Source organism: Cyclopterus lumpus, chromosome 20, assembly GCF_009769545.1.
Source record: "Cyclopterus lumpus isolate fCycLum1 chromosome 20, fCycLum1.pri, whole genome shotgun sequence".
Taxonomy (NCBI): domain Eukaryota; kingdom Metazoa; phylum Chordata; class Actinopteri; order Perciformes; family Cyclopteridae; genus Cyclopterus; species Cyclopterus lumpus.
Genome location: NC_046985.1, coordinates 8273721 through 8301194, shown reverse-complemented (window position 1 = coordinate 8301194; position 27474 = coordinate 8273721). Strand labels below are relative to the sequence as shown.

The 27474-nt window shown below is 44.4% G+C and overlaps 1 protein-coding gene across 3 annotated transcripts in view; it reads left to right on the top strand.

Moving 5' to 3' along the window:
- The window catches only part of map3k22 (mitogen-activated protein kinase kinase kinase 22), a 36383-nt gene that overhangs the window by 754 nt on the left and 8155 nt on the right, over positions 1–27474 (top strand). The window contains exons 2-11 of one of the 3 annotated variants that reach the window (XM_034560366.1): positions 9909–9992; positions 10596–10640; positions 16214–16323; positions 17694–17731; positions 21067–21166; positions 21789–21905; positions 22245–22359; positions 23891–24024; positions 24992–25065; positions 26002–26063. In XM_034560366.1, the coding sequence (XP_034416257.1) occupies positions 9974–9992; positions 10596–10640; positions 16214–16323; positions 17694–17731; positions 21067–21166; positions 21789–21905; positions 22245–22359; positions 23891–24024; positions 24992–25065; positions 26002–26063 (814 nt within the window). In that variant the 5' untranslated portion in view covers positions 9909–9973. Of the gene's footprint in view, positions 1–9908; positions 9993–10595; positions 10641–15109; positions 16130–16213; positions 16324–17693; positions 17732–21066; positions 21167–21788; positions 21906–22244; positions 22360–23890; positions 24025–24991; positions 25066–26001; positions 26064–27474 lie in introns of those variants that run through there. The other 2 variants (XM_034560368.1, XM_034560369.1) reach the window with 2 other exon arrangements.

Below are 27474 nucleotides of genomic sequence, written 5' to 3'. Positions count from 1 at the left end.
TTTGTTGTGAGAAGATACGCTTTGTTGATAAATTCACCTTTTGTTGCTCATAGAATACATGTTTGAATTGTATTATGAGTGGGTATTTCCCATGCAAAACACTTGTTTGTACTTCACTAATCATCAGTAAAGTGTGAAAGGATTTCTGGAAAGTCGTCATCTTGTGTTTGTAGACTCATTCATGTTCTGTATCCTCTTTTCTCTGCTGTCACTCTTCCAGACCCCTGTGGTTCACAGTGGTCAGTTAAGCTAATGTTTTCCTAGAAAGGAGAAATCCTCCGCTCTCTAAAGGTCTTTCACAGGTTTCATTTTTTTCTTCTATTTGGTCTTTGCCCAAGTCCATCCAAGCTTTGTCAAGGTATGTTGAGTCCACACTGAGGCTGCAAGCGTGTAAAAGGGACAAGGATGCCGGTGAGCTTCATCCACAGCTCACCACACATACCTGCGATGGCAGAGACCTCTGAGACAATCCGCCAAATTGGATTTTAATGAGGCCATCATGTTCATCAAACCAAACCAACATGAAGTGCACTCGCAGGAATCTGAGTAGCCGACTGACGGATGAGTTCATCAGCGCATTGGCGTGCCCCAGGGGGCTCAGAAATAGCCTTAAAGTGAGAGTCAAACTGTCAAGTGGAAGCCGCCCACAGATATGGTTGGTGTGCCTCCAGCAAAACAATCCATTGGGCTGATAACGGGACTGGGTCCCACAGTAAATATGCCAGCCAGAGACAGAAGCGACGGGTTGCTAATTGTGTTTTGATGGGACTAATGAGGAAGAGTTTATCGCTTTCCGTTTCGCAGGTTAACCAAGGTGCAAGGTCTATATGGATTGTCGAGCACTGAGGGAGTTTTTTGGGGAGTTATTACGTGTGTCATGGACAGCAGACTTCGCTCATGCAGGCTATAGTCTCAGCAGAGAAAGTTGTGCTCATCCATTAACTCCCCTTAACAGCCTGCTGACAACTCTCAGGACCATTTTCATGCTGGGAGTCTTCATCAGAACGACCTCCTCTCCCTCACGCTGTCCCCTACACTGGGGAGAGTGAAGTCGTCCTATCAAATGCAGAATTCCCAGTCTTGCCAGACGCCCACTGACCAAAGGGCCGGAGGTGAAAGGTTACGGTGACTCATAGAAACCGGCTTATTATCGGCCCATGAAGGCCTGTTTTGGACGTTGCCTAGTTACACCGGAAAGCAAAACAAGTTTATCATTCGGCTTTTTAACAAGCTTGACACAGGGTTATTAGTAAATAACTGCATAGCATCTCAGATAGCAGAAATTGTGGATTTAGTACAGTAGCTTTGGAAACTATTCCTCCCCTTTTACATATTTTAGTGTCTTGCAGTCTAACAGAAAGCTGCCTGCTTTACGAAGCACAGATATCGAGCTTGAAAGACTGAAAGACTGAAAAAGCTATTGATTGTATTATGGGAACTGTAGGAGCTCTTTGGAGCTGGACCCATTCATTGGACTAAAGTGAGGACATCTTGGCCTCTGCTGGTGTTGCCATTTTTTTCCCGTATGGGAAAAAAAGAGTACACCTTTCTTTCAATCACTCTATATACGTTAATGATGGCAAAGCAAACACGCTCTATTGAATCTTAAATGCAGTAATACCTGCCTCACATATGTCACCAACAGCGTAATGCTCCAAATTGAGCTCCGACCAACCTGCTTTCCTTCAATCTTCATTGCAATAAGTTGAATCTGAGTAGACCAAATACTTTTCACCGGCTATAATAAAGAAAGGCCCACACCTGTCAAAACCAAGCCATTAATCCCAGGGAATCCTCTGTAGACCTCTTAGATAGCATTGTGTCGAGGCGTAGAGCCAGAGACGTAATGGAACATGTTTGTTACAACCACAGTGACTCTTCCCAGAAGCAGCCACTCCGAGAGGCCTGAATGTAAGAAAGAAAACTAAGTAACCATTGTTAACAGGCGGGAGGGCAACCATCTCTTCAGCGCTCCCTCAATCAGAGCCGCGTGGTAGATCGAGAGCCACTCTTCAGTAAAACATTAAAGAAAGCCTTCTCAGACCTTGCCAGATGGCACAGAGGACTCTGAGCACGAGAGGAAAAAGATGTCCAACAAGACAAGAAAACATGGGCTCTAAATGCCAAGGGCTGTATCTGGCACAACCCAAATAACCAGCCACCTGGATTAAACCATCCCTTAGGTAAAGCTGGGTGGTTGCAGCACCGTGCTTCTCAGTGGACAGAGAAAAATGAGCCTTGACAAATACAGATATACTGTATCTCAGAACCTCAGAATTGAGCAATGATTCATTTCTCAGCTCGGCAAATGTCAGAGAAATTGCTGGAGTGGCTTCAGGGCAGGACGCAGATATTGACATAAAGATCTCAGTTTTCCAACACTTTCTAAACAATGCAACAGAGTGTGCCTTGTGTGCACTGAAGGATTGACACACAAATACAGGTGTCCAAAGCTGGTTGCGGCACACCCAAGATGACGTAAAGCGGTATCTGCTGACTGTGGTGCTTCTGTGTGGGAATACTGAATTAAGAGTCACATATCAGATTCAGAATCAGTTCTGTTTATTGCCAAGTATGTTTCACATACAAGGAATTTGTCATGGCTGGTGGTGCATTACATTGCACAATGACATTCAACAATCAACAGCAATCAGCACAGTGCATTTTTGAATTGTATTTCAATCTTTACAAAAGCTACAAAGCTCGGTTATTTCCCCTCTGGGTATTTTGTAAAAGTAGAAAGTGAGAGGCTCTGACCGCTTTCCGAAGTCAGCCTAGGTCGCCTCTCTCCAACGCGAGGGTCCGGCCCCCCCTCCTCTACAGAAACCAAGAGGAAGTTGCCCTGATTGAGCTTTGTCTGCACGGCTTGTCTGAGCGTAAGGACAAAGCCATCAGCAGCAGAGACTGCAAGGACAGCCGGATAGACACAACACTGCCGGACTGGACCCGTACAATAACACTGAAGACAACTTTGTGTCGGATGTCGTGTGAAACGCAGTAACTGGTCCTTGTTTTTGATTGCATTTGATGTATTCAATACATCTATAAAGAAGCAAGGCATGTTTTTTTAGTTTGTTGCAGAGACGTTAACTGGAATCCACAAATGCAATTGCTCTTGGATTCTTCATTGTCACACTCACTCAGCCACAAAGCCCAGAACCCCAGGCCCTCTTCATGGTTACAGCTTTGGTGGCAAAGCAAAAATACTTCCCTGCTTCTTCTTGAAGCACAGCTGTTTGACATTCTGTCTCGTGGAAATGGGTTTAGGTCCATGAGCTGTCTCTGCATGGCTGCATTTGGGTGGAGGAACACAATGAATGAATGTTCTTGTAATAGCATGTCACCGCATAATGGAAAAGACAGCTTACTTTACTTTGCTTGGATTCCTCTCGGTGGGGGGGGCGATATGGTTCTGGTGATCAAGGCAGTGGATATACTGTGGACGGCAGGAGCATCACGCCTTCATTTGGCTATTTTTAGCCAATGTTGTGTGGTTGATGATAATGGCAGATCTACTTATCTGTGAGCTGATAGAGCCGTCACTTTCACTGTGGAGGATCCTCTTACACTGGAGTCTGATTGATTGGTACCAGTGGATTGAGTTAACACAGCAAATCCAGCTCCACTATTCATACGTTCCTTTGGGCCCTCGTTACACCAGCTGCTTTCTCCTATATGACCACTGCTGTCAAAATGGTTCCAAGCGTAAGTGATGAAACCAGCGCTCAAACTTCGGATCGATGAATCTTTTAAGTAAGATTCACTGGGTCCAGATCCTCAAATATGAGGATTTGCTGTTGATCTCTGTTTCATATCATTTTAAACTCAATGTATTTGAAATGCGGTTTGTTAGTTGAATAAATCAAGCAATTTTGTATAGCATTAGCATTTTATGGGGAAAATGATTAATAAGGCACTTTTTTGATACTTGGAGAATAGTGCAAATTTTTCTACAAAACCATGTTTTAAGACAAAACAAGACAAAACTAAAGTCTACCGCCCCTCTAGCAGCTCTGTGGGAGTATACTGGCTTAAGCGAATTGCTAACGTCGGCATGCTAACATACTTACAATGACAATGGTAGCATGCTGATAGTTAGCAGCATGTTTTCGATTTCACAAGGACTGCACAGAATGCTGGTCTGCATAGTACTTTACATATTTATACATGTTTGATTGAGTCTGGCTTGGACTTGTGCACTAATTCTGTGGTTGCAGCCACACCCAAAGGTGCAACTCGATTATGTATTCAATGACACACACCTAGCTTAATGCTTCTGTACTTGATGAGGAGTCACAAATTACAGCTGACGCTGATGGAAATGTCATTAGTAATTGGTCATAAACTAAAGCGTCAGAGAAATACTATTTAAATATGTAACTTTAGGCAATTGTGATATTTAACTTTGTTTCCACTGTTTTCTGATATGTTCAAATCTTAGTAGTGACATTTTGAACAGTGAAAAAATAATCTTAAAATTCGACACTGAATGAGACTCACTTGTGCTCTACAGCATCAAGAGATCGAGCTGAATAATGATCTAATTGCCCCAATTGAGAATGCATTAACGGTGGAAACAAGAGATCAACATGTGCACAATAACTCCTGTGAGACAAAGCCAGGGGAGCCACGGTAATGATAAATGAGCGTGGAGGCCCCACATGGAGTGACGTTCTCCCGCCACCTAAGTCTTCAAGTGCCTCTGCTTAGAAAACTGTGTTCTAAGCGACTTCCTCCATTGTCTTGTTTCCCAGAATCAGGCAGCATTATGCTTCTGACTCATGTGGCCACAGCATAGGCTTGGCTAGCGCTCAGCGGACGAGACACCCCCGCCATCCACTACTGACCTTATAAAAAGAGTAAGTCACCCAGATATCCACTAATCCCCCTTCACTTCCTGCCTGTGTTGCAATTCAGACAGTCTACCGGGTATTGTGACCAGCTCAACATCTCCTTGTGATATCAGGCCTGTGATGCATCAAATGTGAGCTCATTAACAGTAGAGATTTGTTTTGTTTTGGATACGGCAATAAAAAAAAAAAGCCATGTCACTAACACATGACTTGTGAAAGGACAATTCCATTGTTTTGTTTTTAGATATTTTTAGCCATTAAATACACATAATTGCAGCTAATCGTGCTGCTAACCATGCTATTGTTTCTTTAGAAATGTAGATGTGTTTCGTCTACTGTTGCAGGCGTCCATTGGCTTCCATTAACTTCCATTTCAATTAACTTAATGCAGCGCAAACTTCATGACTCTGATTCATTTGTATTTAAACTAGATTATCACTACATTAAATTAAGTATTGCGTTAGTTGATGCAGGACAGCCCACTGATTTGATTGACTAATCACAGCCCATTCTCACAGCCAGGCTGTCTATTTAAATAGACCTCCCTCCTCAGTGATACTACACCGACGCTTCCACATTCAACTGCTGCTGGAAAAGCTCTGCCTCTACCTCGCTACTTTTATCGTGGCTCAAAGGTTAAACTAGTATTCGATGTCTTGCTTTGGGGCTACTCTTGGATACCCGTTGGGAGTTTTTTGCATTGCGCTCCCTGTTTCGGTTTAGCGTGCTGCTTCTCTAATCCAGGGAGCATTCAGCACCGAGCACAACTGTATTTCCATTCGTTGCAATAAATGGTTAAATCTATTACAAGAAAAAGTGTATGTTTTGACTGTGATGAATTACACAACATAGGCACATTTTTATTCTACACATCCATCTCAACCAGCTATTAAGGTATAGCATGTTTATAGGATTTATAGTTTGAGGAAAAGTTGGACATTTTGGGAAATACACTGAAGCGTTTTACTTTACATGAGGATGACTTCAGGATGGCGAGCTACGAGCATGCATGAAGGCGTTAACGTTCAACGCGTTTGTTTTCCAAAATGCCAGAGGGCAGACAAATAAAATGAACTGTAAAGGATTAAGAAGACAACAAGTGTTACCAGCAAAATGCTTGAAAAGCTCAGTGGATGCCTAGCGGGTCAGTGGTGCACGACCAAGCAGAGGGATGAATTACGGAGCCTTCACATATGACGCGCAACCCGTGATTACATCATTTTGCATTCATAGTTGGTTTCTTGTCGCGAGTTAGATGAGAAGATTGATACCTCACTCTATTCCTGTTTGTTAAATATGAAGCTAGAAGCTAGACCGAGCAGCTGGTCAGCTTAGCTTAGCATCAAGGCTGGAAACAGCTGGCCGGGCTCTGTCCAAAGGTAAAAAATCCAGCAGATTCTTTCCATTTCTTTCATTAAAACAGTGCTTTGACCCCAGTTTGTGTCCTCATTAAACAAACTCTCACAGATGTCTTGTCCTCACCACCGACTGATCTCTGTGATTCTCGTTACGGACCGTCTATCTTGGCTTGTGATGGCTGTTAAAAGATGTGCTGGAGAATGGAAACCCTCTGAGCCCAACAGGCAAGTTGCAAAGTTTAGAAGTTGGCGTCCGAAGTTGGCGTCCGAAGTGGCGATTTCTTTGGGACTCCACCAGAGCGATGTCAGACATTCGGTCATCCAGCTCAGGCCACCGGGCAGCTGGAGAGCAGACCTTCCACTTCTCTTGTCTAATGGGGGAGGGGGGCGGGGGGTTCCCTCGGAGACCTACAGCCAACATCCCGCTGTTTTCTTGGTTAGAGAGTGATGTAACAGGGCTGAAAGAGGTTAGCGCATGTGTGCACATACATATACGTAGTGCACGGTCTTGGCTGTGATTCTTGCTCAATCCCTCCAATAAAAATAACAATGCGGCTCGTGGTTGGAGGAGCACGGCTCTGCTTTGTCTGTTTCAGACAATTCCCCACAATCCCGTCCTCTGCTGTCCTCTTTTTAATTAACTTCCTCTGTCATTGCAGCACAGTCCTCATGCTGTGACAAAAGAGAGGCCTCTGCCAGAGAAACATTGGCCCGACTCGTGATGTTATCCACATTTGACAGTGGTGTGCGTCACAGCTTTCAAAGCACTTCTGGATGTGCTTAGCATTTGTAGGTTTGTCTCATGATCTGGTCGAGAGACAGGCCGTCTTTATTTGGAGGACGTGCACGGCTGCAGAGGGACAAGAACGAGTGACGAATAGCATCTGATCTTCAGCAAGCCGCCCTCCTGCCAAGAAGTGTGGGGAGAATTGGGCCGGCGATCTGTGGGCACCACTAGTCCGGCGTCACGCTGGGCAGAGGGGCGTAAACAGATGGGCCATCTGGTGACTCGCTGGCACGGGACAGGGCTTTTCTGTTCCCGTGTGTGTGCAGCAGCGACAGACTGGACCACGTGGGGTTGGGAGACCACCTGTCTTGTGGCGGTTCTTCATCTCTTTCATGTGTGGTCAGCGGCACCACACTAACACAGCCTGACACAGGAACATATCACACCCCACTTCAATTCGCCCCTTTTGCGACCTAATATCGAAGGTACATCAGTTGTAAATAAATCTATTGCTGTATAAAGTGTGTTTTTTAAGTTTGCCCATATTTAGCGTGCAATGTATTTAGAACACCCGGTTCTCAGAAAGTGGTCACCCTTGAACATGTTTTTTGCACAGGCTTTAAATATTTAGCTTTCCAATCCAGCAGCTCTTGTGATTTGTGCCACTGACAGCCGCACGCTGCATGTTCCCATGTTCAAACTCTGCCGGCACCCTGTGACTCAGCCCCTCAGGCTGAAAATTGCTCTAGTGGCCGTCTGTGTTGCTTTTATGAAAAGTTTTCTGGCCGACGCAAAGAGAAAGTGTTTGTGTCTCTGCAGACGGGCTGGAGCATTTGTCTGTGCTAAATGTTTGGTTTAAAAGACAAGGACACATGCAACATGGACACTGGAGATAGCAAAACAAAAAAGTGAGCGAGGCTTTGAGAATGAAAGACGTTTGGTGAGCGCTGCTATTAATCTCTCTGGAGGCTCTTTGGTCTTTTTCCAAAGATTTTCTGTTCGCTATTAATGGCCTCCTGCTAAACTAAATCCGCCGTGCAAGTTTAAGTACCTACACTCCTTTTATTAATACAGTATTTATATTATATTTCTTTGCAATCGTGCATTTGGCTTATATTTTGTCTTGCCTTCAAGCATTGTATGAACGTACACCGCTATCCTCCGTATGTTATCTCCCCTTCACACTGTGCTGCCTGTGAATGGAGCGCTGCAATTAATCATATGATGGAGTGTTGAGTTTACTCCACAAACTAATCATAAAAAAAGACGTCACAGCAGCAGAACTGGAGCCTTTCCGTCAAACCGTGGTGCTGATGCCAACTGTTGGATCTACCATTGGAGCCGACAACAGGAGCTGTGACTCTGTGTTGTCTTTGTGTGGCAACACGCAGCCGTAGTTGCTATAGTTCTCAGATCTCTCTGCCATAACAACCTGTTAAGCCTTTTCAATAAAAAGAATCACTTGTGATGTGAACATAAGGACTCATGAAGTGTTGTGATATTTGGTTTTCTTTGCGCTGCACGTCTTCATTCACACAGAAGAGGAACCGACGGACGAAATTATGTCCTGTTGTCGGTTCTCTCCTACTTCCTTTTTCACGATGTTCAGATGCAAATCTGGTGTTTTTTCAGATTATGTTTCTTTATTTTTTTTATTTTAAAGCCAGATTATGAAAGATAAATGGCACATTGTTCCTCCTGCAAGCGATGAGGAGTTGATTTCATAAACAGTAAAGGGCCCTCTACTCCTTCAATACATTCTGTAGTTTTGATACAAGCTTACTTGGTCTGGTATGACCGGTGGCTTAAGGTGGCTCATGTTAATTCAAGTTGATGAACTTTGAAAAGATATTGCTGTTCAACTGACAACTCTCTATTCTGTTAATTTGTCTATTGTTGAGCTATTGGCCCTATGTTAGCTTTGACCATTATCTAATTGTCTCTTATGGGCCCTTTAAACAAGTCTTACATTTAGCTCAGAAAAGCCTTTTTTTGGCTCTCTGCATCTTCCCATTGGTCAGCCCTATTTGTCTCTGTGATTGATGCTCTCAATACACCAGCACAGACATTTTAATATCACAAAATACTGTACGGCAGCTGTTTCTCTAGTTCCTCTTCCCCTTTTTTTTCTAAGATTGCACTCAAAGAAAAAACAAAATGTTTCCAACAGTTTTTGTGTGTGTGAGAAATATGTGCACATAGCCTTTTACCGGATGTGACCATCCATTTTTACACAACATTTCACTGCATTATAAGATGGTAGTTGGATGTACCTAAACAATGTGAAGTGAAATTGAAGTAGTTTACTCCTCCGTTTTTTTACTTGCTGTCATCAGTGGAACAAAAATACAAGCGCTAGCTAAAAGTCTCTTTTCGCCTTTTTTTTCTCCATTATGGGATGTGACAACCGCTTTTCTTTGCTCACGAAAGGCAATGCATAAAGAAAGCTCTGGCTTTGTTATAAGTGCTCATGGTCTTTACCTGCGGCAGGCAGTTAGGCAAACACCCACGCCTGCCTTCTCAGCTGTGCCGCGGGATCTGAAGGGCACGTGGATCCTCCATCATCAAAAAAACTAGGAATTCCTCCACGGATGTCGTGGTTTTCAGAGTTTACAGCAATAAAGAGACATCAGGGCATTCACAGGATTTAGATGTATCGAGTTAGCAGCTTCAAATGCATCTCTTGGTTGTCGTGTTGTTATTTGTTTTTCCCGTAGTAAAATAAAATTGAAAAAGATTACATTAGTCTCAAGAGACTGTCCTGGATAAATAAAGATTATGAAATAACAGAAGCGGTGACACTGGTAGTGGAGAAAAAGCTTTGTGTTGAAACTACCACCTGCGTCCTGTTTTATCATTGTTTTTGCTGTTTTTGTGCAATCCTAGAAATATTATGGGCGCAAAGCTGAAGGAAAGTGGCTCAGTTCTTGGATGTTGAAACAGTGTTGTTTTTGTTTCTTTCGCTCTCAGGATGAAATCTTCGCTTGCAGAGAGAAGTTGAGCTCTGGGCTCGAGTTCAACAGGGCCACTTCCTGATGATGACAGTAAACATGGGTGAGTAGTATTCAAAAGCAATTTGCGGTGCACCACAGTACATACAGAAATCGCACAAACATACTCACCTCTCTCGCATCCTCTGACAGGAACAGTACGGAAAACAAGAGTGTTAGGAAGCTGTTAACAGCTCCAGATGGCTTGTTTTGTTTTGTTCTTTGTAAATTGTTGTTCGTAACAATGTTGTATTCCTGATTATTGCACTTAATAAATGGACGACATTCTAGTTGCTCACATATCTCCCTCAAAAACTCAAAGTAGACCGTTTTGCACATTGTATTTATATTCACACCTACCAGGCCTGAACACACATATGCACTCCTACATCTATGCAAAACCAGGCACCAACACTCAAGCAGACACACACACACACACTCTCTCCTGTGGTGTATTTGCATGTGCACAGGAACTGCATGCCTTCCAAGCTCAAAACAAAGCTCAAAACATAGAATCCATATTTTTGGTCATTTCTTTCCTTTCAAAACCAAGAACAATGCACTATGTGTGCATTGTAACTGCAGTTGAGGGCTCAATCCTGGCTCTTTATTTTCCTTGGTTTTCCACTGCGATCCAAAACCGTGCTGCCTTCCTTTGTTTCCACAGATGACGGTCTCCAAAATGGACCGGGACAGCACAGGAATTCACAAGGTAAACTTTAGTTGTCTCAGATGAAAAATCCACATTCCAGAAATTGTTCTCAGGGGATCTTTAGTGGCCACATAGAAGCGGTGCACATCTCATTAAATTTGAGATGCAGCTCAGCAGTGTGTGTCAAGTTGTTCTAGTCACAAATCAGAAATAAAGAATTCAGATCTGTCATACCACATTCATGCAATTCCAAGACTATTTGTTAATATTCAAATACACAATTTTTAGAATAGACGGAAATAACATTTGTAGTGCATGCGATAACATGACTGTAAAGGTAGCAACAAACTATGTGTAAATAACTCTTTAAAAAAAGCATTTATCTGAATAGCGTCAACCTTTTGCTAAACATCGATTCCGTGCGCACAAAGTCCTCTTTCAGCCTTGCTACAGAGCAGTGGAAGCATACACGGGCAAAGAGAAGGAACGTCACAGTCTCTAGATGTTGAATAGAAATGATTGCAGACATTCTCCAATAAAAGACTTTCGGTAGAGTCCTTGTACAAACACTGATTGCGCAACCATTCCACACACCCACAGTACCCTGCCTTACATCAGGCTCATTATTCTTAGTGAAAGATTAACTTCAGGGAAACGTTACACCCATTAGGTGGTAAATTAGCTGTGTCGCAGTTTCGATAAACAGCAAGGTGTGTAGAAAAGAGTGTGCCTGGCTTATTATAGCTGGTGTGTGTATCTTAGTGTGTGTGTGTGTGTGTGTGTGCTGTGCGTCAGAGCTCGGCCTGTGCTGCAGAGTGAGGACACTTTTGGCTCCAGCTGCTGGTCCTGCCGGATGCCTTTGCCATGATGTGTCTCTCGGCACCAGGAAATCCCCTCAATGTCTTCATTCAGACACACACACACACACACACACTCACACACACTCACACACACACACTGGGCTGTGTGTTGAGTTGCAGCACTCGCCTCTTGAAGCCAGTGTTATTCTTTAAACACTAGCTTGTGCATTAACTCCAAACTCTCTTAGCTGTACTGGTTTTGGAGAAGGCTACAGGAGGATCACTCCTTTTAATCAATGCATTTGTATTGCAGAATCTCACATTATATACAAACAGAACACTGCATCACATCTACACCCATGCACCCACCCGCCACCCCCAGACCTGTACCACTAAATTAGGGTTTCTTTTCATTTTTACTGCAGAGGAAAGGCACATATTTTCCACAAAAGTCAGAACAAACCCTTGGAGAGAATGATGTATCTTCTCTAGCTTTGAGATATTGCATAACCTTTTTGATCCAATGAGAATGCGAAGGGAGACAAGGGTCTTTTCACCTGAACAGAATAAGGCGCTAGAGTGCAAAAGGTCACCGCATTGCACTATTAATTACTTGGGTGCAAACCCTGTGGAGCAACAGCAAGGAAAGCAATACAAGGATCTGATGGCTGCTCTCGTATTTTAGAGAAAGTAATGAAGATAGACTGACCAAATCATTGTTAATACTCGCAGGAGCTTGCTTACATCTATCATAAATACAGACTAATTCTAGACAATCTAACTTTTTCGACAGTGAGAATAACTCCTTTTACGTAAACCATCTTGAACTGGAGTTCCAACTTCGTTTCACCCACTGTACCTTTCACAGTTCTCAGCTTTAGTGTGAGGGGAAAAAAAGAAAGAAAGATGCAAGGGTGATGATGCAATGCCCAGCAATCAGCCTCCATTGTGTAATGTTGCTCGCTCTGCTTAGCTTCCTGGAATTCCCCCTTTTTCTTATGCTTGTAACATTTCACCCGAGACACAAGAAGAAGCACAGGAAATGAACTGAAGGTATTCCGACCCATCCAAATACCAGACAACGCATTATTAACCCTTCTCTCGGTCACGTTGACTTAAGGTTCCTCAAGTTCGTGAGGTTGGTTTTGTGTGGCTGCTGCTGGCAGGGATGTGCGAGCTGGTTGCTTTCCACTGTGCTGGTGGTTAGCCTTGGCTGGCCTCCGCCTGGCAGCGTCCTCCGACCAGGCCTCAAGTGACGTAATAAATTAATTTATAGGCCGCCATCACTACCGGCTCTGTACGCCACCACGCAATTCTCACACTCTCACCACCCCCTTCGCCAACCAGCCCTCACACTCTCGCCCTCTGCTATTATCCTTAGGTCACAGCAGGCTTCACACACACACACACACACACGCGCGCGCACGCACACACACACACACACACACACACATGGATACACGCATGCAGGCCTCTGTTGTTTGTTTTGTATCCTTGACTGCCAGTGCTCAGGGTAGTCTGGAGCTCTGAGCCTGCAGAGGCTTGACTGAAACAACACGTGTCACCAGAGAGAGGGAGAGAGAGAGGCAGCGATAATAAGACACAGAGATGGTTATTGCTATATTGTTATTATCACAACAGTAATTGATGCACACTTTTCTTGCCGTGCACGAACAATACAATAGCAACATGCTGTTTATTTCTTTGGTTTGGTCACAGAGCGGCCATGGACAAAATGCTCTATTCCCTCGTGTCCGACTTATTGAATCAAAAATGCATTAATTTCCTGGTGTGGAATAACGCGGTGAGCCCTGCTCCGTATTCAGCACAGAGACAGTGAGTCAGTTCCTTCCTGGTCGTGGCAGTTAGTCATCCAGCGCTCCAGACAGCTCGTGCTTTAACAAACCGCGGTCCTCTGCGAGCGTCAGCAGGGAGTTTCAGTTCGATCCGCTGTGCTGTGAGTGAACATGGTGTGATTGGAGGAATGCGGGTTGTTTACATACATACATGTCATTTCACTCTTCTCTCTATTGTTCCTTTGGTCTTATCTCTTCAAAAAGCATGCGGAGAGGATGACGCCACACGTGGCTCACCTGTCACCCAGTTACCTGAGCTTATCAGTCACACAGCCCACACATTGAGGCATAAACGTGTTGCCAGAGAGAGAAATGTGCTAATGAGGCACAATCACAGCATCTGATAAGAGACGTGCTTGCTTGGTTGTCCCTAATTATGCTTTAATTCTCAATCATTTAGTCGTGGTTTGGTGCTTTGACATACTAAGGCGTTAAAGTTATCATTTTTTATTTGAAGATTACACTCGTAAGGCTGAGATTTAGTTGGCGTGACTTATCGCTCTGCCTTATTTAGCTTCTCCGTGAGAGGAGGGAGTGTGGCATCGTTCCGCAACCCTATATTGGGATTGTCAAACAAGACGTCCACCTCTCTGCTGATTTGGTTTGACCACAATGTATGTTCGCTCTGTGATTTGGCCAGAGGTCAGTGTTTGAGGTCGCCAAGGAGAGCTGGCAGCTTCCCAGTGAAAAGCAGAATATTGATGAAGGTTAAGCTCGGAGAAACTTCCAAGTGATGCTGGAATTTCTGAATTTGGAACTTATGAAGGAACAAAGTGTACACATTCTTCTCCTTTGGAATTAAAATTTAAAAAGTAATACAGCCTTACTTGGTTTGGTATGACTAGCTTGTGGTGGCTAAAGTTAGCTACATTTAGGTAATTTTGAGTCTTCTCTATTTATGTATGAACGTAATTCTAATATGTACCATCAATTGCAGCCACATTGTTCTTTTGTCTTTAAAAGGATATTTTCATTCCAAATAAAACAACAATACTTTTCTTCCTCATTAGTGTGGAATCAGCCATGCAGATATATTTGTCTTTATGTGTGCAGGTTTGAGACCTCCACCTCTCAGGTTTCTGCCTCCAACCCAGTACCATGTAGGATCCATTACAGGAAAGATTTGCTGTCCACTGCTGTTTTTTAATATACCTTACATTTCTGAATTTATTTTTTAAACAAAGTTGCTGAAGTGTGCAGCAGCTGAAATGAGCTAATTCAGGTATATTTTCCTAAGTTTATGGAAAGGTATTCTGGAAAATATTGGACATTTAAAAAAATAGATAGGGCAGATTTTTCTGGAAAATAGCAAATAGCAACACTTCCTTACCTTTTAATAGTAATTTATACCAAGTTGATACTTGCTAATGTCTGCTTGTTTAGATTTGGATTAAAGATCCACTGACCTGATTTACCAGCTCTTTATTGGGTGATACTGCCTTTATTAAACGGATCGGTTATTGGCCCGGTCCACAGATTAATACACTGTAATTAGAGAATTCTGTGTTCACTATATTCATTCAATCACAGTAAAAAATGTTGGTGCGACAGCAATCTCTCACCTCATTTCACCTGACATAAAAATGACCCCTAAGCAGGGCGGTATAGAGATTTTTAAATCCTGAGTTGAGGTCTCAGAATGGGTGTAAAGATAAAGTTTGGGAGTGTAAATCTGTGTTTGTGTCTGTGTGCTTTGACCCCTGGGTGAACCTAACGGACTGGCCCACTTTCGACAAACGGCTGGCAACGACAGCCGAACAAGATCAAATGTCATCTCGGACCACATCACACTCTCTCTATGAATGACATTCCCAGTGGCCTCACACACACACACAGATCCCTTTTATTTTCACAAATGTGGTCTTTCCTGCAGGTGCTGTTTGTGTTGCGTGGCGCACACCTGGCCTGGTTTCCCAGTGAACAAAGTGTGTGAGTTTTTATAATGAATGCTCCCAGGGCTCATCTGAGAGGCAGGCAGGAGCTTAGGTCAACGACCTCTTCTTTATATTGTAATCACCGCACTCAGATAATTGGTTCTATTAAGGTCTCTTGATATGGTAATGTCTGACATGCTCATCTGCATGATTGCCCCCTTTAGACATGAGAGAGTGTGAGTGTGTGTGGCAGAAAGAGTGAAGTGGGAGATGAGGAGTGCGAAATGGAACACCGGCTAGTTGCTGAGCGTCTGTCTCTTGCACTCACAGGTTTTCTAAATGATTTTTTAAGGGTCTAATGAACCTTGTGGACCTGTCCCTTGTGAGAAGTGAGCTATCAATTTGAAACACACTTGACTCAACTTGCCGGCAGCCACTTTGATTCTGAATCGCTCAGCGTTTGACGAAGGAAAATATCCATCATATTTAATTTAAACTAAATAACTATGTTCTAGAAATCTCTCCATTGATATAGAATGAAATATTAAAGTGCTTAATAACCAAGCTCCACCACATTGCCCCCCGCCACTTCTGGACACGCTGCATTATTAAATATTACAGCTATTGAATGCAGAGTGCAGAGAGCCACCAGCATTGTCCAGTTCGTCCACAGCATCAGAACGCCTCACTTTCTCAAACCTAAAGAGCAATACACACCAAAGAAGACACAGATTTTTAAAACAAAACATCTATTTTCTGGGTATCTTTGCTTTTCATAGGGAATATGTTGTTTTGATTATATAAGAGAGAAACCACTGGATTCTTTCCATGAGTGGAAACTCTGCAGATGGCACCAGAACAGGAAGTAACCCACCAGGTGTTGCCTCATCGCCCGCCCGGTCTGAGCCAACACAAGCTCCAGCACATGACAAATGATCAAACCCGACTCGCGTTACCTCCTTAGGCTATCATCACTCATCCATGCTGCTCTAAACGTGGAGGAATGTTCACCATGGAAAGTGAGCTTATAGAGCTATAGGTGATTGTGAAGTTTCAGTTCTTTTATCAAGTGATGTTAACTAATGTGTATCCTCTGTGTTTAGATGACGAAGAGGCCTTAAACTCCATTATGAAGGACCTGGCGGCTCTGGGTCGCTGCTACACCCAGCACAACAGCCACAAGCCCAAGAACAGAACCTTACTCTACAAACAGGTACGCATGGCATCCTGTCCTGCTTCTTTTTAAGGGGACTACGACATTCAAAATGTTGACAGAATCTGTTGAGTGCCGATATCGACCTCTGACCTCCATCAGAATTGTAATCATCAGTGGAGTCTTTGCAGCATGCAATGAGCCATATTTTGATAAAACAGGGAACCATTGGGACATGCCGAGTATACAAACAGTGGATAATGTTGCATGAATAGTTTGAGATGTTTCTGCTGTAGAATGTCCCTATACCATTGGAATTATGAATTCAGTCCGATCACAGCTGCTGCTCGTCATGTAAGCTATAAACTTTTTACGGGCATTGTTCAAATCTACGGGGGGGGGAGTGTAGGCTTTTTGAGTATCACGTTAAAGCTGTCACACATTCTGCTCAATTACGGTTTATTAACCACACACACCACAAGCACAGCGGTGCCTTTAACCTTTACTGTCATTCTGGGGTTTTCACACAAAGCCTCAGCATTACTTCCTTTTTAGATTTGGGTTTCTCTGGACTGGCGGATGCTGGCTGCCAAAGTCAGGTGAAGGTTGTGCTGTAGTTTTGGGGAGGATACGACTGAAAGGAGCTTATTCCGAGTAAAATTCAAACACATTTGGCAGACGCTAACGTGGCACTCGGCTGCTCATTTACATTTATTGGCATGCGAATCCTAGACTTGACTTAAGACTGCTGATTTGCAGTGTATGGTATGTAGCCGCATGCCGCAGGTGCACGCAAACAGAGTAAACAATGAGGGCATTTGGCTTAGCTGTTGCCCCGACTGGCAACATTGTAACAAAGACAAATAGCTTTGCAGTATCTCAGGCTTTTTAAAGATTACGATTTATGGCCTGCCACCTTCCAGGCTTTTATTCCTCTCAATCACCTTGTGCCTCTTTCTGATGTTGTTTCCTTGAGCGTTTGTTCCCCCCCGTGGAATGATAATTGGTAACTGCTCTTAAAAGCGCCAATGTTTAAGATGAGCCATAAACAAACAGCGAGGAGCAGAGACAGTTTGGGGTAAATCCCTTCTTTTTTTAAACCAGTCGCTCGCATTGATATGATGTCACTGTTGGCTTATCACCATGACCTCATGCAGACTTTCAGGCTCCTCCAGATTCCTGCTCCCTTGGGTAATGACTTTAAAAACAGAAAACGTATATTATATCATGCCACCTTTGGAGTCCAGTTGCAAGAAAGATTGTCTTTGTATTGCAGCAACGGCCCTTTAAAATAGTGTATGATTGTAATTGTTTTTGTCACCGAAATGCTTTGTTCAGCTCATAGCTTTCATCCATTCAACAGCCCAAATCCCACGTCTTTACTTTCCACTTCCATAACTCCCCTCTGTTGTTATTTTTCCTCTCAACAGGATTTAAGAGTCAAGCTGGAGCATGAGAGAGAAAAACGGTATGTTGGAACCTCCGTATTGTTTTTTCTACTCCTCTGTCCAAGCCTTAACTCTTCATTTCGGATCCTTTTTGTTATGCTTTGCCTTGCCTGGGATTCTGGTGTCTAGTGGAAATCACAGTTACATGCCAGAGTAGCATAAGGAGAGGGAAAATTCCTCCTTTGACATTTAACTGGGGCCTTGTGTTTTCAGGCTCGGACGGGCAGTTTAAGAGGGGAAAAAAGAAAAGAGAGAGGGCCCCGGAGAGGGACTGAGCATAAAGACAGTGTCCAGTATTCCAGGCACGGCACACCCCATATTAATACTTCATCTTCTGTGTTTACTTGTGCCTTCTTTCTGTCTCCCACATCCTTCACCGTGCAGCCATCTATCGTCCTTCACACCACCAGCCTCAGGGTTATTCAACGAGCAAAGCGTGGTTACATTAACTCTGTTTGGAGACGGTCTTGCGAGCAGTTTTCCCACCAAGGTGCCTTACAGTTTGTTTACCACGTTGGAGCACTTTGAAAGGGATGGCGCCCAGTATGAATAACAGATCTTTTGAACCGTGAGAGGTTCCATGTATGGATGCATTATGAGTTTCTCTGGTCTCTTGTCTGACCTTTAGCATTGCATCCTGGTAGAGGTTCAAGTTAACAGGCAGACTTTGTCCCCATGAAACCCTCGTTCACCGACTAAAGTAATTGCTTTGATTCATCTGAATAGAGACATGGGGAACAGGCACTGGTTCAGTTAGGCTGTGATTAGAAAACCACAGGCTCTCAGGAGTGAGAAAGAGAAGTGAAACGGCACGCCCCTCTCGCAGAATACAGCTTTGCATTGGGCCTCGCTGCTTTTTCACAGCCCTAATTGGCTACTGCTGAGTTAGAGACGAGTTGTTCATGTTCCTGTCTCCCTGCGTATCGGCCTCCCTCTGTTTCTCCGTCTTGCCGTCAAGAGCTCCCCTCACACCACACTGCTCTCTGGGAATAGACACACAAAAGCTCACCGTGGAAGACTCCGTTCACTGATTTCAAAAGCAAGGATTTTTGTTCATCCTCTGGGAATTCACAATCTCTTTATTTTTGTGTTCGTTTTTTTGTTATGCTTGTCCTGATTTACAGTCGCAACAACTCAGATTTATTTGTTTAAAGCGGCTCATTATCAATAATTTTGTTAATATTAACAATGTAATGCATTATAATGTATATGTGAAAGGGGCTCGTCCATTCTCTCTGCTCTTACAAGCTGGCAGCTTTTCATTTATTTAGATCTTTTGATCACAATCTCCAGAAACCCATCATACGCTACCTGCCCAGCAGCAAATGGCTGACAAGCAAAGTTAGCGACTAGCTAGTGAACAAAGTGGAGCATTTAGCAGCTAAAGAGACAGCTATTTCTTTCAGAAAAGAAGACTGAATATTGGACTTGAACTCATTAAGGCGGACAAACACATGACTCCAAAGAAATGCTATTGGTGCTTGTTGCTTGATGTGTAAATAGGCAACTGTTTAATAGCAGGTTAGCCATATAAACTAATAATAAAATCTAACAATAAAATGCTCCATTAATGCAGGTTTAATGTTCATATTTTTCGGGAAAAGTACAGAACATCGACCAACACTGCTTAACATTGCATAGCTAATTCGCAATGTCCGTCTGTAGCCGGGTCTGTGTGAAAATACTCCCAGCTCAGTAAGAAGACACATACAAAAAAATACAACACACGTGCAGTAATACAATAGAAATCCCATAAAAAAACAAATGAAAAGCAACTGAACTACGTTTAAAAAAAAAATTAACGTCATATTAGATAACAATCCTAATCCAAGTTGCAGCCCCGGTGTGAATTACACATTATATCTGAGCACAGCACTTGAGGTATTAGGAGTCCCTGAGTCAGGATAACCGTGTTGTCTGTCCACAATGAAATCTAATTGGACGGTCTCTCTTTTAGTTGGCAAGCACTGAAGGTTTGGGGCAGGAAATAGGAGCTGTGTCTCTCTCTTCCCCCTGGCTCTGCCTCGGGGTCTCCTGCCAGAGAGTGAAGGAACAGCGCCAGGCTTTATTTTTCTTCTCTTTCTGGCGCGTATGTGATTGTGTGATTGTGTCCATGAGAGAACGGGCGAGAGAAAGAGAGAGTACGCTGGGATGTGTGAAAGCTTTCTTTTTACTTTGCAAATCTGTGTGTCCACATGCTTGCACAGAGGAAGGAAAGCCATATCTTTTTGGGGGCTGCATCCTCACAGCCCCCACACTGCCCTCCCCACTTCACATCCCTCCAGCTCTTTATCAGACACATCATCAGCGAGTATAAACAGAGACAGAGAGCGTTTAGCTGTGCTGACGCTCGCCTCTGATCCGCAGGCCTCCCTCTTCCTAGAATCCTCTCCTCAAATGAGGATAATAATAAGCAGTCATTAAGATAGCCAGAGCTTTGGCCTCTGATGAGGAAATGATGGGATGAAAACAAGTCCTTTTATCAGGATACTATAAAGAGATAGTGTGCTGTGGAGTCTTCAAAAGAAGGGGGGGGGGGGCAGTAGAAAAGAGGAAAAGAAGTACCGGCGAGAATCTCTTTCTCTTTCTTTCCCTTTATTTTGTCAGGCTGTCTCCTTTTATTTTCTCTCACACAGTCTGCAAATATCTCCACGTCTCTGTATCTGTCACTCTTTAAAAGAGGAGGGAAAGACACACATCCTGCTGCTTTTGCTGTCGCCCCCCCCCCCCCCCCCCCCTTTCCTCTCAGGAAGTTTCCCATCTGCCTCTGTGCGGGCTTAGTGGAGAGGCCCTGGTGGTGTTGAAACAGTGGCCGATGCACACACTGATTGCGATGCACACTCATGCATGTCGAGTTTTACAAACACGCAAGCATCTAAACTCACTCGCTACAAACACTGGCTGTTGAGCTCGGACAGAGCGAGTGTGCATGTAGGCGTTCAGTAGATAACACATTCATATACGTCTATTAAATAAAAGCATAAAAGCTCCTTCAGCATCAGCTCGCTCCTCTCCTTGAACCGGATGACCTCTGCATTTTTCCTCTTGTTACAGTAGAAACACTGTCACAAACTGGATAAGAAAGATATTCGTGCCTGGTCATCCAGTCCAAACACATGTCTGAAAAGAATAGGAAATAACTATATTCATCATGTCTATAACTGTCATCATGGCATGAAAAACAAATATAACAAACTTGGGAACTATGAGCAAAAGCCGCAAGTCAGTCGCTAATTTTGCCAAAATATCACCTCAGACGAGGGTTTCAGAGTCTGAGCTCATGAGTGTCGCAGCTAGACACAACACCAGCTTCTTTTTCCGACCTCTGACCGCGCCGGCGCTCTCTGCTTCCCAGGATCATCCCGTTTCAGAGGCCGCTGAAGATCAAGGAGCTGCTGCAGAAAGTGACCGAGGCCTTTGGGCAGCAGATGGACATGTTCTTCATGGAAAAAGAGGTACAAGTTAGAAAACAAGAAGCCCATTAATGTTTTATGTGGATTCCATTCCAGCATTTATGTATGCTCTGTCAGCAGCTCTAATATCTATTTTTTTCTTCTTTTCCTTGAAACTCACGAAAGGAGATTAATGAGGCTTTAAGGGAATTCTTCACCCCTAAGATGACCATTAGAATATCAATTACTCACCCGTGTTAACTCAAATTCATGAAGAAAACTTGATTATTCTCGCTTGCCTCTAAGGCGAATGAATGGATAAAGAATGGAAATAAAGCAAAATCTTGATTTATTGACGTAAATCCGGGGCCACATTCGGTTGCACAGACATGCTAGTCATCTGTAAAAAAGATGTTTTGAATTGGTTTTGCTGTTGTTAAACGCGGCCCCCATTTACTTAAATTCTTCAAGATCTTTCTGTGTTTTTTGATTCTTCATTCCTCTTCAAGAATTCAGGGTAACACATGTTGATTAATTGATGCATACGGTCATTTTGTGGGTGAAGTATTCTTCTAACAACAACAACATCTGCAGTACGTCATGCTTGCACTGATGCTTTGTCATGGCACCATTCAAGAACAATGGGGAATTAAAGGTCACGCTGTATGTGCTCTTGTCCTGTAAGCTGCTGCTGCCACTGAAGACCCAGGAGGACCTGGATCAGGCGGTGCTGACGTTGGGCTGCAGCTCGGGGACCAACGGGCTGCTCAGGATACTGCTGAAGACCCCTAAGAACAACCATGTGAGTTTCTAACAAAGTATTGAAGACATGAAACTGTTCATTGCAGACACTGTACGACCTGAAATAAAGAAGGAATGTGTCAATAGTAATCCTGTGTTGGGAACAGCTGCAGGTTAGCGTGAACTCAACTGCACAATGTCATTGTCTTTTAAAAACCACGTAACCTTTATTCCATGAAGTCAGCTGCATCACAGCTTCTAGTCACTGAGAGGAAACAAACGTCCGACTCTCATATGATGATGTAACGGAACAACGATGTTACGCCGCCCTCACTTCCTCTCCCGATTCTTTTCTCTTTCTCGCCGCTTGCTCCACTCACCATGTCCTTTCTCTCTGTAGTACCTACAGGTGAACAGCAGGGACAAACAGAGCGAGATGAGGTCATCACGGTCACTCGGAGATCTGAAGGGCTCTCTGCTCAAGGGCTCGGAGAGGGTGCGCAAACACTCGACAGGTGAGCAGCCACGGAGAAAACACACTCAATCAGGAGCTTCTAGGAGGCAATTTCTCCTAGAAAAATAAAAAGCAGAGTTGCAACCAAATCCTGCTGATGCCAAGATGTCTTGTGTACCTGCTGAGGCCTCAAGGGTGGCGTGGCAGCGGAAATTTACAACACAGAGTGATGCCAAAGTCACAGGAAGGTTAATGGGAAGATGAGGGACATGCTTTGGCAGTATGGTAAAATGCAAATCGGAGGTGAAAGTGACAACTTTACCCGCCAGAGAGATGACGGGTCAAAGCAAGGACAAGTGTCGGCTCTCATACCAAGCAGCTCTCCATCTGCTTAATAGCTGTGATTCTGAGGATGTTAGTCCAACGGTCGCAAAATATACCTCTAAATCTCACTGATGAACTCTTGACAGTATATTTAGTTTGTTTGGTTCCGACACAAAACCAGCGGCAACTTTGTTCACTCAGTTTTTGTGTGTGGAATAAATAAATAAAATACACCAAGGTAGTTCTTGAGCTTTAGCCCAGGTAGGCTAGTCAAAGGTCTTTTTCTTGCCATCATGTCCGGATAACACGACACGCTCCAGGTCTGTTGTCCCTCGTGGCTTGTTTAGTAATGCAGCGTTTCAGTTTATTTTTCTGCGTGAAATACTGAGCTCTCCCCCTGTCTCCCTTGTCTGAATCTTTTCACTCCGTTTGTATCGGGTCTATCCAGAAAGGTCAATGTTGCAGTCATATTTCAACCTCAGACACACGCAGAAACCACCAGCGTTCCTTTGCGTTCCTGCAAAGCAGCTGAAAGCACTTTTATGACGGCTGTCGGCACCGATCTCCTTCACATAGCCCGATAACATCGGCGCCGTCACCACCCCGAGTCATGTGAATCGTGTGGAATTACCCCGCTCTCTATCAATTCCCACGCCGGGCCGCAAGTCAGAGAGGGTGAAAGTGAAGCGAGTGGTGGCAGATGAGAGGTGACAGGAGAGCGGTCGCAGTGGATGGTTGAGTGAAGATGTGATGTGATCCTCGGGTACCTCCGTGACGCTTAGCAGCAGGGGGAGAGGAGAGGATGGAGAGAGGGGGGGGAAGAGGCCCGAAAAAGAAACTGAACTGTGGAGAAAAATTTGTTTTTTTTCTTCCAGTCAAACACTGGACTGTTTACTGATATTTAATATATCTTGGCACCTTTTGGCCTCAATGTACCTTTTTCAGTGTGACTGCCAGCTCAGCTAGCGACGGTCTTACACTGTCAAGGGCGAGTGCTGCAGCTCAGCCGGGGGAGCGTTTGTCACAGTAATTGAGGTTAGAGGTGGCACCGGTGTGGTTTAGTAAATCTCTTGTCGTAATCCTGGCACTGTTGAACTTCCCATGAATAACACCGTGAGGCCGTTTTCTCGCCTCTGCCCCTCGCTTTCATCTCTTCATCATCCTGCCCTTGTGCTCCCTCCCCCCCCCCACCCCTTCTCGCCCCTCACCACTCAATCCTTTTGGGCTCTGATTTAACATTTCTCCTCCTTTGCACTCTTCTGTCCCAGGTTCCCTGCACACGGGTCGGACGTCCCCACCTCCCGGCAGCGTCCCCGAGGAGCAGCAGCAGATTGCCCGCCAGGGCTCCTACACCAGCATCCACAGTGAAGGGGAGTTCATCCCCGAGACCCACGACCAGAATGTAAGAGCATGTCAAGAACCGGACCGGATTGGTTTGCATTTCCCTTGACAATCATTTGCAAGAAGGGCCTGTTTGTCATGGCCACTTTGCAAAAAAGTAAAAAGCAGTCATTCATTTTTTTGTTATTAATTGTTTTAGTTTTTTTTTGTCCTGGTAGCAATCCCAGTTAAAGCACTGCAACCACTGCCATTGGCTTCATTTCATTTCATTATCACTATTTGTCTGTTTTTAATGTTTTTTGTTCAGCAACCAGCCTCGATCAGTTACTTTGTGGTGTGTTATTTAAGTCCCGAGTTCTGTTTTAGGAATACTGCTCTGCTTTTCTTGCAGTTTATCTTTGCCTCTACCCTGTCCTTTATTTTTACGAGGGACAATTCTAAGAGTGTCCTGCCTGGTAGAGCCACTTAATAAAGGAAACAGGACCAGAATATGACTCATTTTCAGTCAATGTTTTTATCCCTCTTTATTTCACCGTTATTAAGTTTAAAGAACAATTTCTTCTTCTTTTATTCAAACCAAATGGTATTAACATGTTGTTCCCCGTGTATTATCGTGTGCAGCACAGCAAATTCTATCCTCAGTAAACGTGATAAATCATCTTACTCGGAAACAGGAAGATCCCAGGGCAGTAGTTCTCAGCTTATTGTGCATCACATATATAGGGAAGCTCAATTTGTAGTACATTTGTCAGTGTTTACTTATGGAGAAGAAGTATAGTAAATTATTATTGATAGTAATGGTATTGCACATGGCTGCTTGAGTTATGGCTGAGAATAGTTTTTTTTTAATGTAGCTGCGTACAACATGGATATGCAGCCTTTGAAGAGACAATCATCCGGCACTCATTCCCCTTCCCATTCTTATGTTGCACTGCAGTCATACACACTACTCTACTGCTTTATATTCTATCCCACATGATTGCATTCTCCGTGACCCTCGATTCCCCCTGTGTTATTATATCTGTCAGATGCTGGATCCCTTCGGGAGCGCAGACAACTCACTGTCGAGCAGCTGTCAATCAATAGATCAAGCGCTGGACAGGTGAGTCATCATGCAATGTGTGATTTATGACCCCTGTCGGTTGAGATTCAGATGTATGATGTGCTCATTCATATTGCAGAGCAGCATTATTTGCAGAGATATGAGACTCGGTTCGCATCGCAACATTCGTGCCTGTAAACACACTTGGATGTGATCTTGTACACACACACACACACACACACACACACACACACACACACACACACACACTGGAGCTGAACATGCCTGTGCTGAGCAAGAACATGCTGGATGAGAGGGAAACATTGAGCCAGAAAATCAGAAGTGTTAAAAGAGTGAAAGGGAAGTTGAAGAGTGAAAAAGATTGAATGTGAATCAAATGGAAAAGAAAAGTGAGCAAGAGTGAGGTTGAGAGAGAGGGAGAGAGCGGAGGACGGAAACAGCTCTACCTGCACGAGGCTTATCTGTGCTCCAGGCTGCAGAACAATGGCAGGAAACGAGTGCATGGAACTTTTCCCTGCGAGGGGGCATGCGTGCCCCTTATCCAGGGTCTCGTGGCCCCGCGCTGCCCTGCGGTCAACAGAGACGTCACTCTCTGTCGGGTCGTCGGGACCGGGGCTGCCCACAGGCTGGGGTGGGGTGGGGGTGGGGGGAGGGGGGTTGGCTGGATGTACATTGGCAAATTGAACGAGAGAAAGTTAGTTTCACTGCCATTTCAGCATCCCAGCACCGCACACTTCACTTTGTTATCGTTAATGCAAAGAGGCTCTCAGCTTATCTTTTCCATTTCAGCACATTGTTGTTCGACATCAATTGTGACTGAAGGCTCAGTACTTTGAGGCATTTCGTGCTGCTTTACAGTCTGAAGTTTCAGACCAGCAGCTGTAACCAGACTCTGTTTGAAGATAAGGGGCCATTACTGACTTAAATAGCAAACCGTCTCTCAACTTTTTTCCTCCTGTTCTCTTGTCATTTCAGTCCTCCTTTCTCGCAGAACAACCGTGACAATAATTACCTGAACCTCAACTATGAATACAAAGGTAAGAGAGGAGAGGAGCTGCTCCGCTGTTGAGTCAACTAAAACACTGCAGAAAGATAAAGAGGGCTGCAGAAGACTTGTTCATAACCAGAAAGTTGAGTCAGTTGCTAGTTCTCTGGTAATTATAGCCACACAGTTTCACAGAAACAGAACTAGAGCTCTGTTCGTGCGGCTCCTGATTATCTAGAATGTTTCCTCCAGCGAATACCCTCTCGAGATTACTAATGAGGGGGAGATGATATTATTTGATGTTTTTTTAATCTAAGAGTAAATACTTAAAATGAGGAATGGGTTATTGTGGAGATATTTAATATCTCGGTTGTATTTCTTGTGTCTCAGGAGGTGATGAAGGGAGTGTGATAACATCATAACTCTTCCTGCTGTCTCTTCCACACAGTCTCCTCGGTGCACCCCTTGTCCATCTCATCTGTCTCTCTCATACTCTTTGTCTCCCATTTCTTTTAATTTTGTTTTCAAACTCTAGTTCCTAAAAGACATTGCTGCTTTCCTGTCTTTTTATGATCACTTCCCTTCTCTGTCCCCTCGCCTCTTGACGCCCCCCCCCCCCCCCCCCCCCCCCCCCCCCCCCCCCCCCCCCCCCTTGTCCCCTGGCTCCCTGTCTGTCCCTTTTCCTTCAGAACACAGATCAAATAGAGCAGGATGACAGATAACGCCGCACTAATCCTCGTGAACAGACGAACCACAGCGGCCCTCCCAATCTGGTCATTTATTTCCCTCCTTCGCCACCCCCGTGCTGTAAATTAAAAAGACTGTGCGCACAGACGGGAAGCTTCATATAGCTGCAGCAGCACTTAAAGACTCACTTGGGCACGCATGCGTGCATGTGCCTGCGCACACACGTATACACACACGCTCCCCTCCCAGATGTAAAGCTGTGTGGCCCTTCCTGCTGAGGGAGAGGGTATTTGTTTACTATTCCCTGTGAGTAGATTTTTCCTCTCCATCCCTGGCTGCCAAACACAAAAAAAATAACCCCCGTCTCCATGGGATACGGCCACAAAAACAGTGCGAGGGGAGGCAGTCATCTGACAGAACAGCTGCTTTCAATTGCAAGCAGCTCCACTACCCTCCATTCTGTGTGTGTGTGTGTGTGTGTGTGTGTGTGTGTGTGTGTGTGTGTGAGAGAGAGAGAGAGAGAGAGAGAGAGGGGGGGAGTGTGAGCGCTCGCCTGCGTCAGCAGTGCTCCCCACCTGCCTTTAGTTACCGCTCCACTGGGTTGAGAGCTAAGGCTAAGCTAGCACACATGAGCTGTTCTCTCTCTTGGCTGCAGTGAGGCGATGCAACAGCGTGTGAGAAGCTGTCTTCCATCGTGTTGCTTTTGAACTCAACTTTGAGTTGACGCGCAGCGATGAGCAAAAGCAATGTAGTGTTGTGTCCAGATGTGTTGAGCA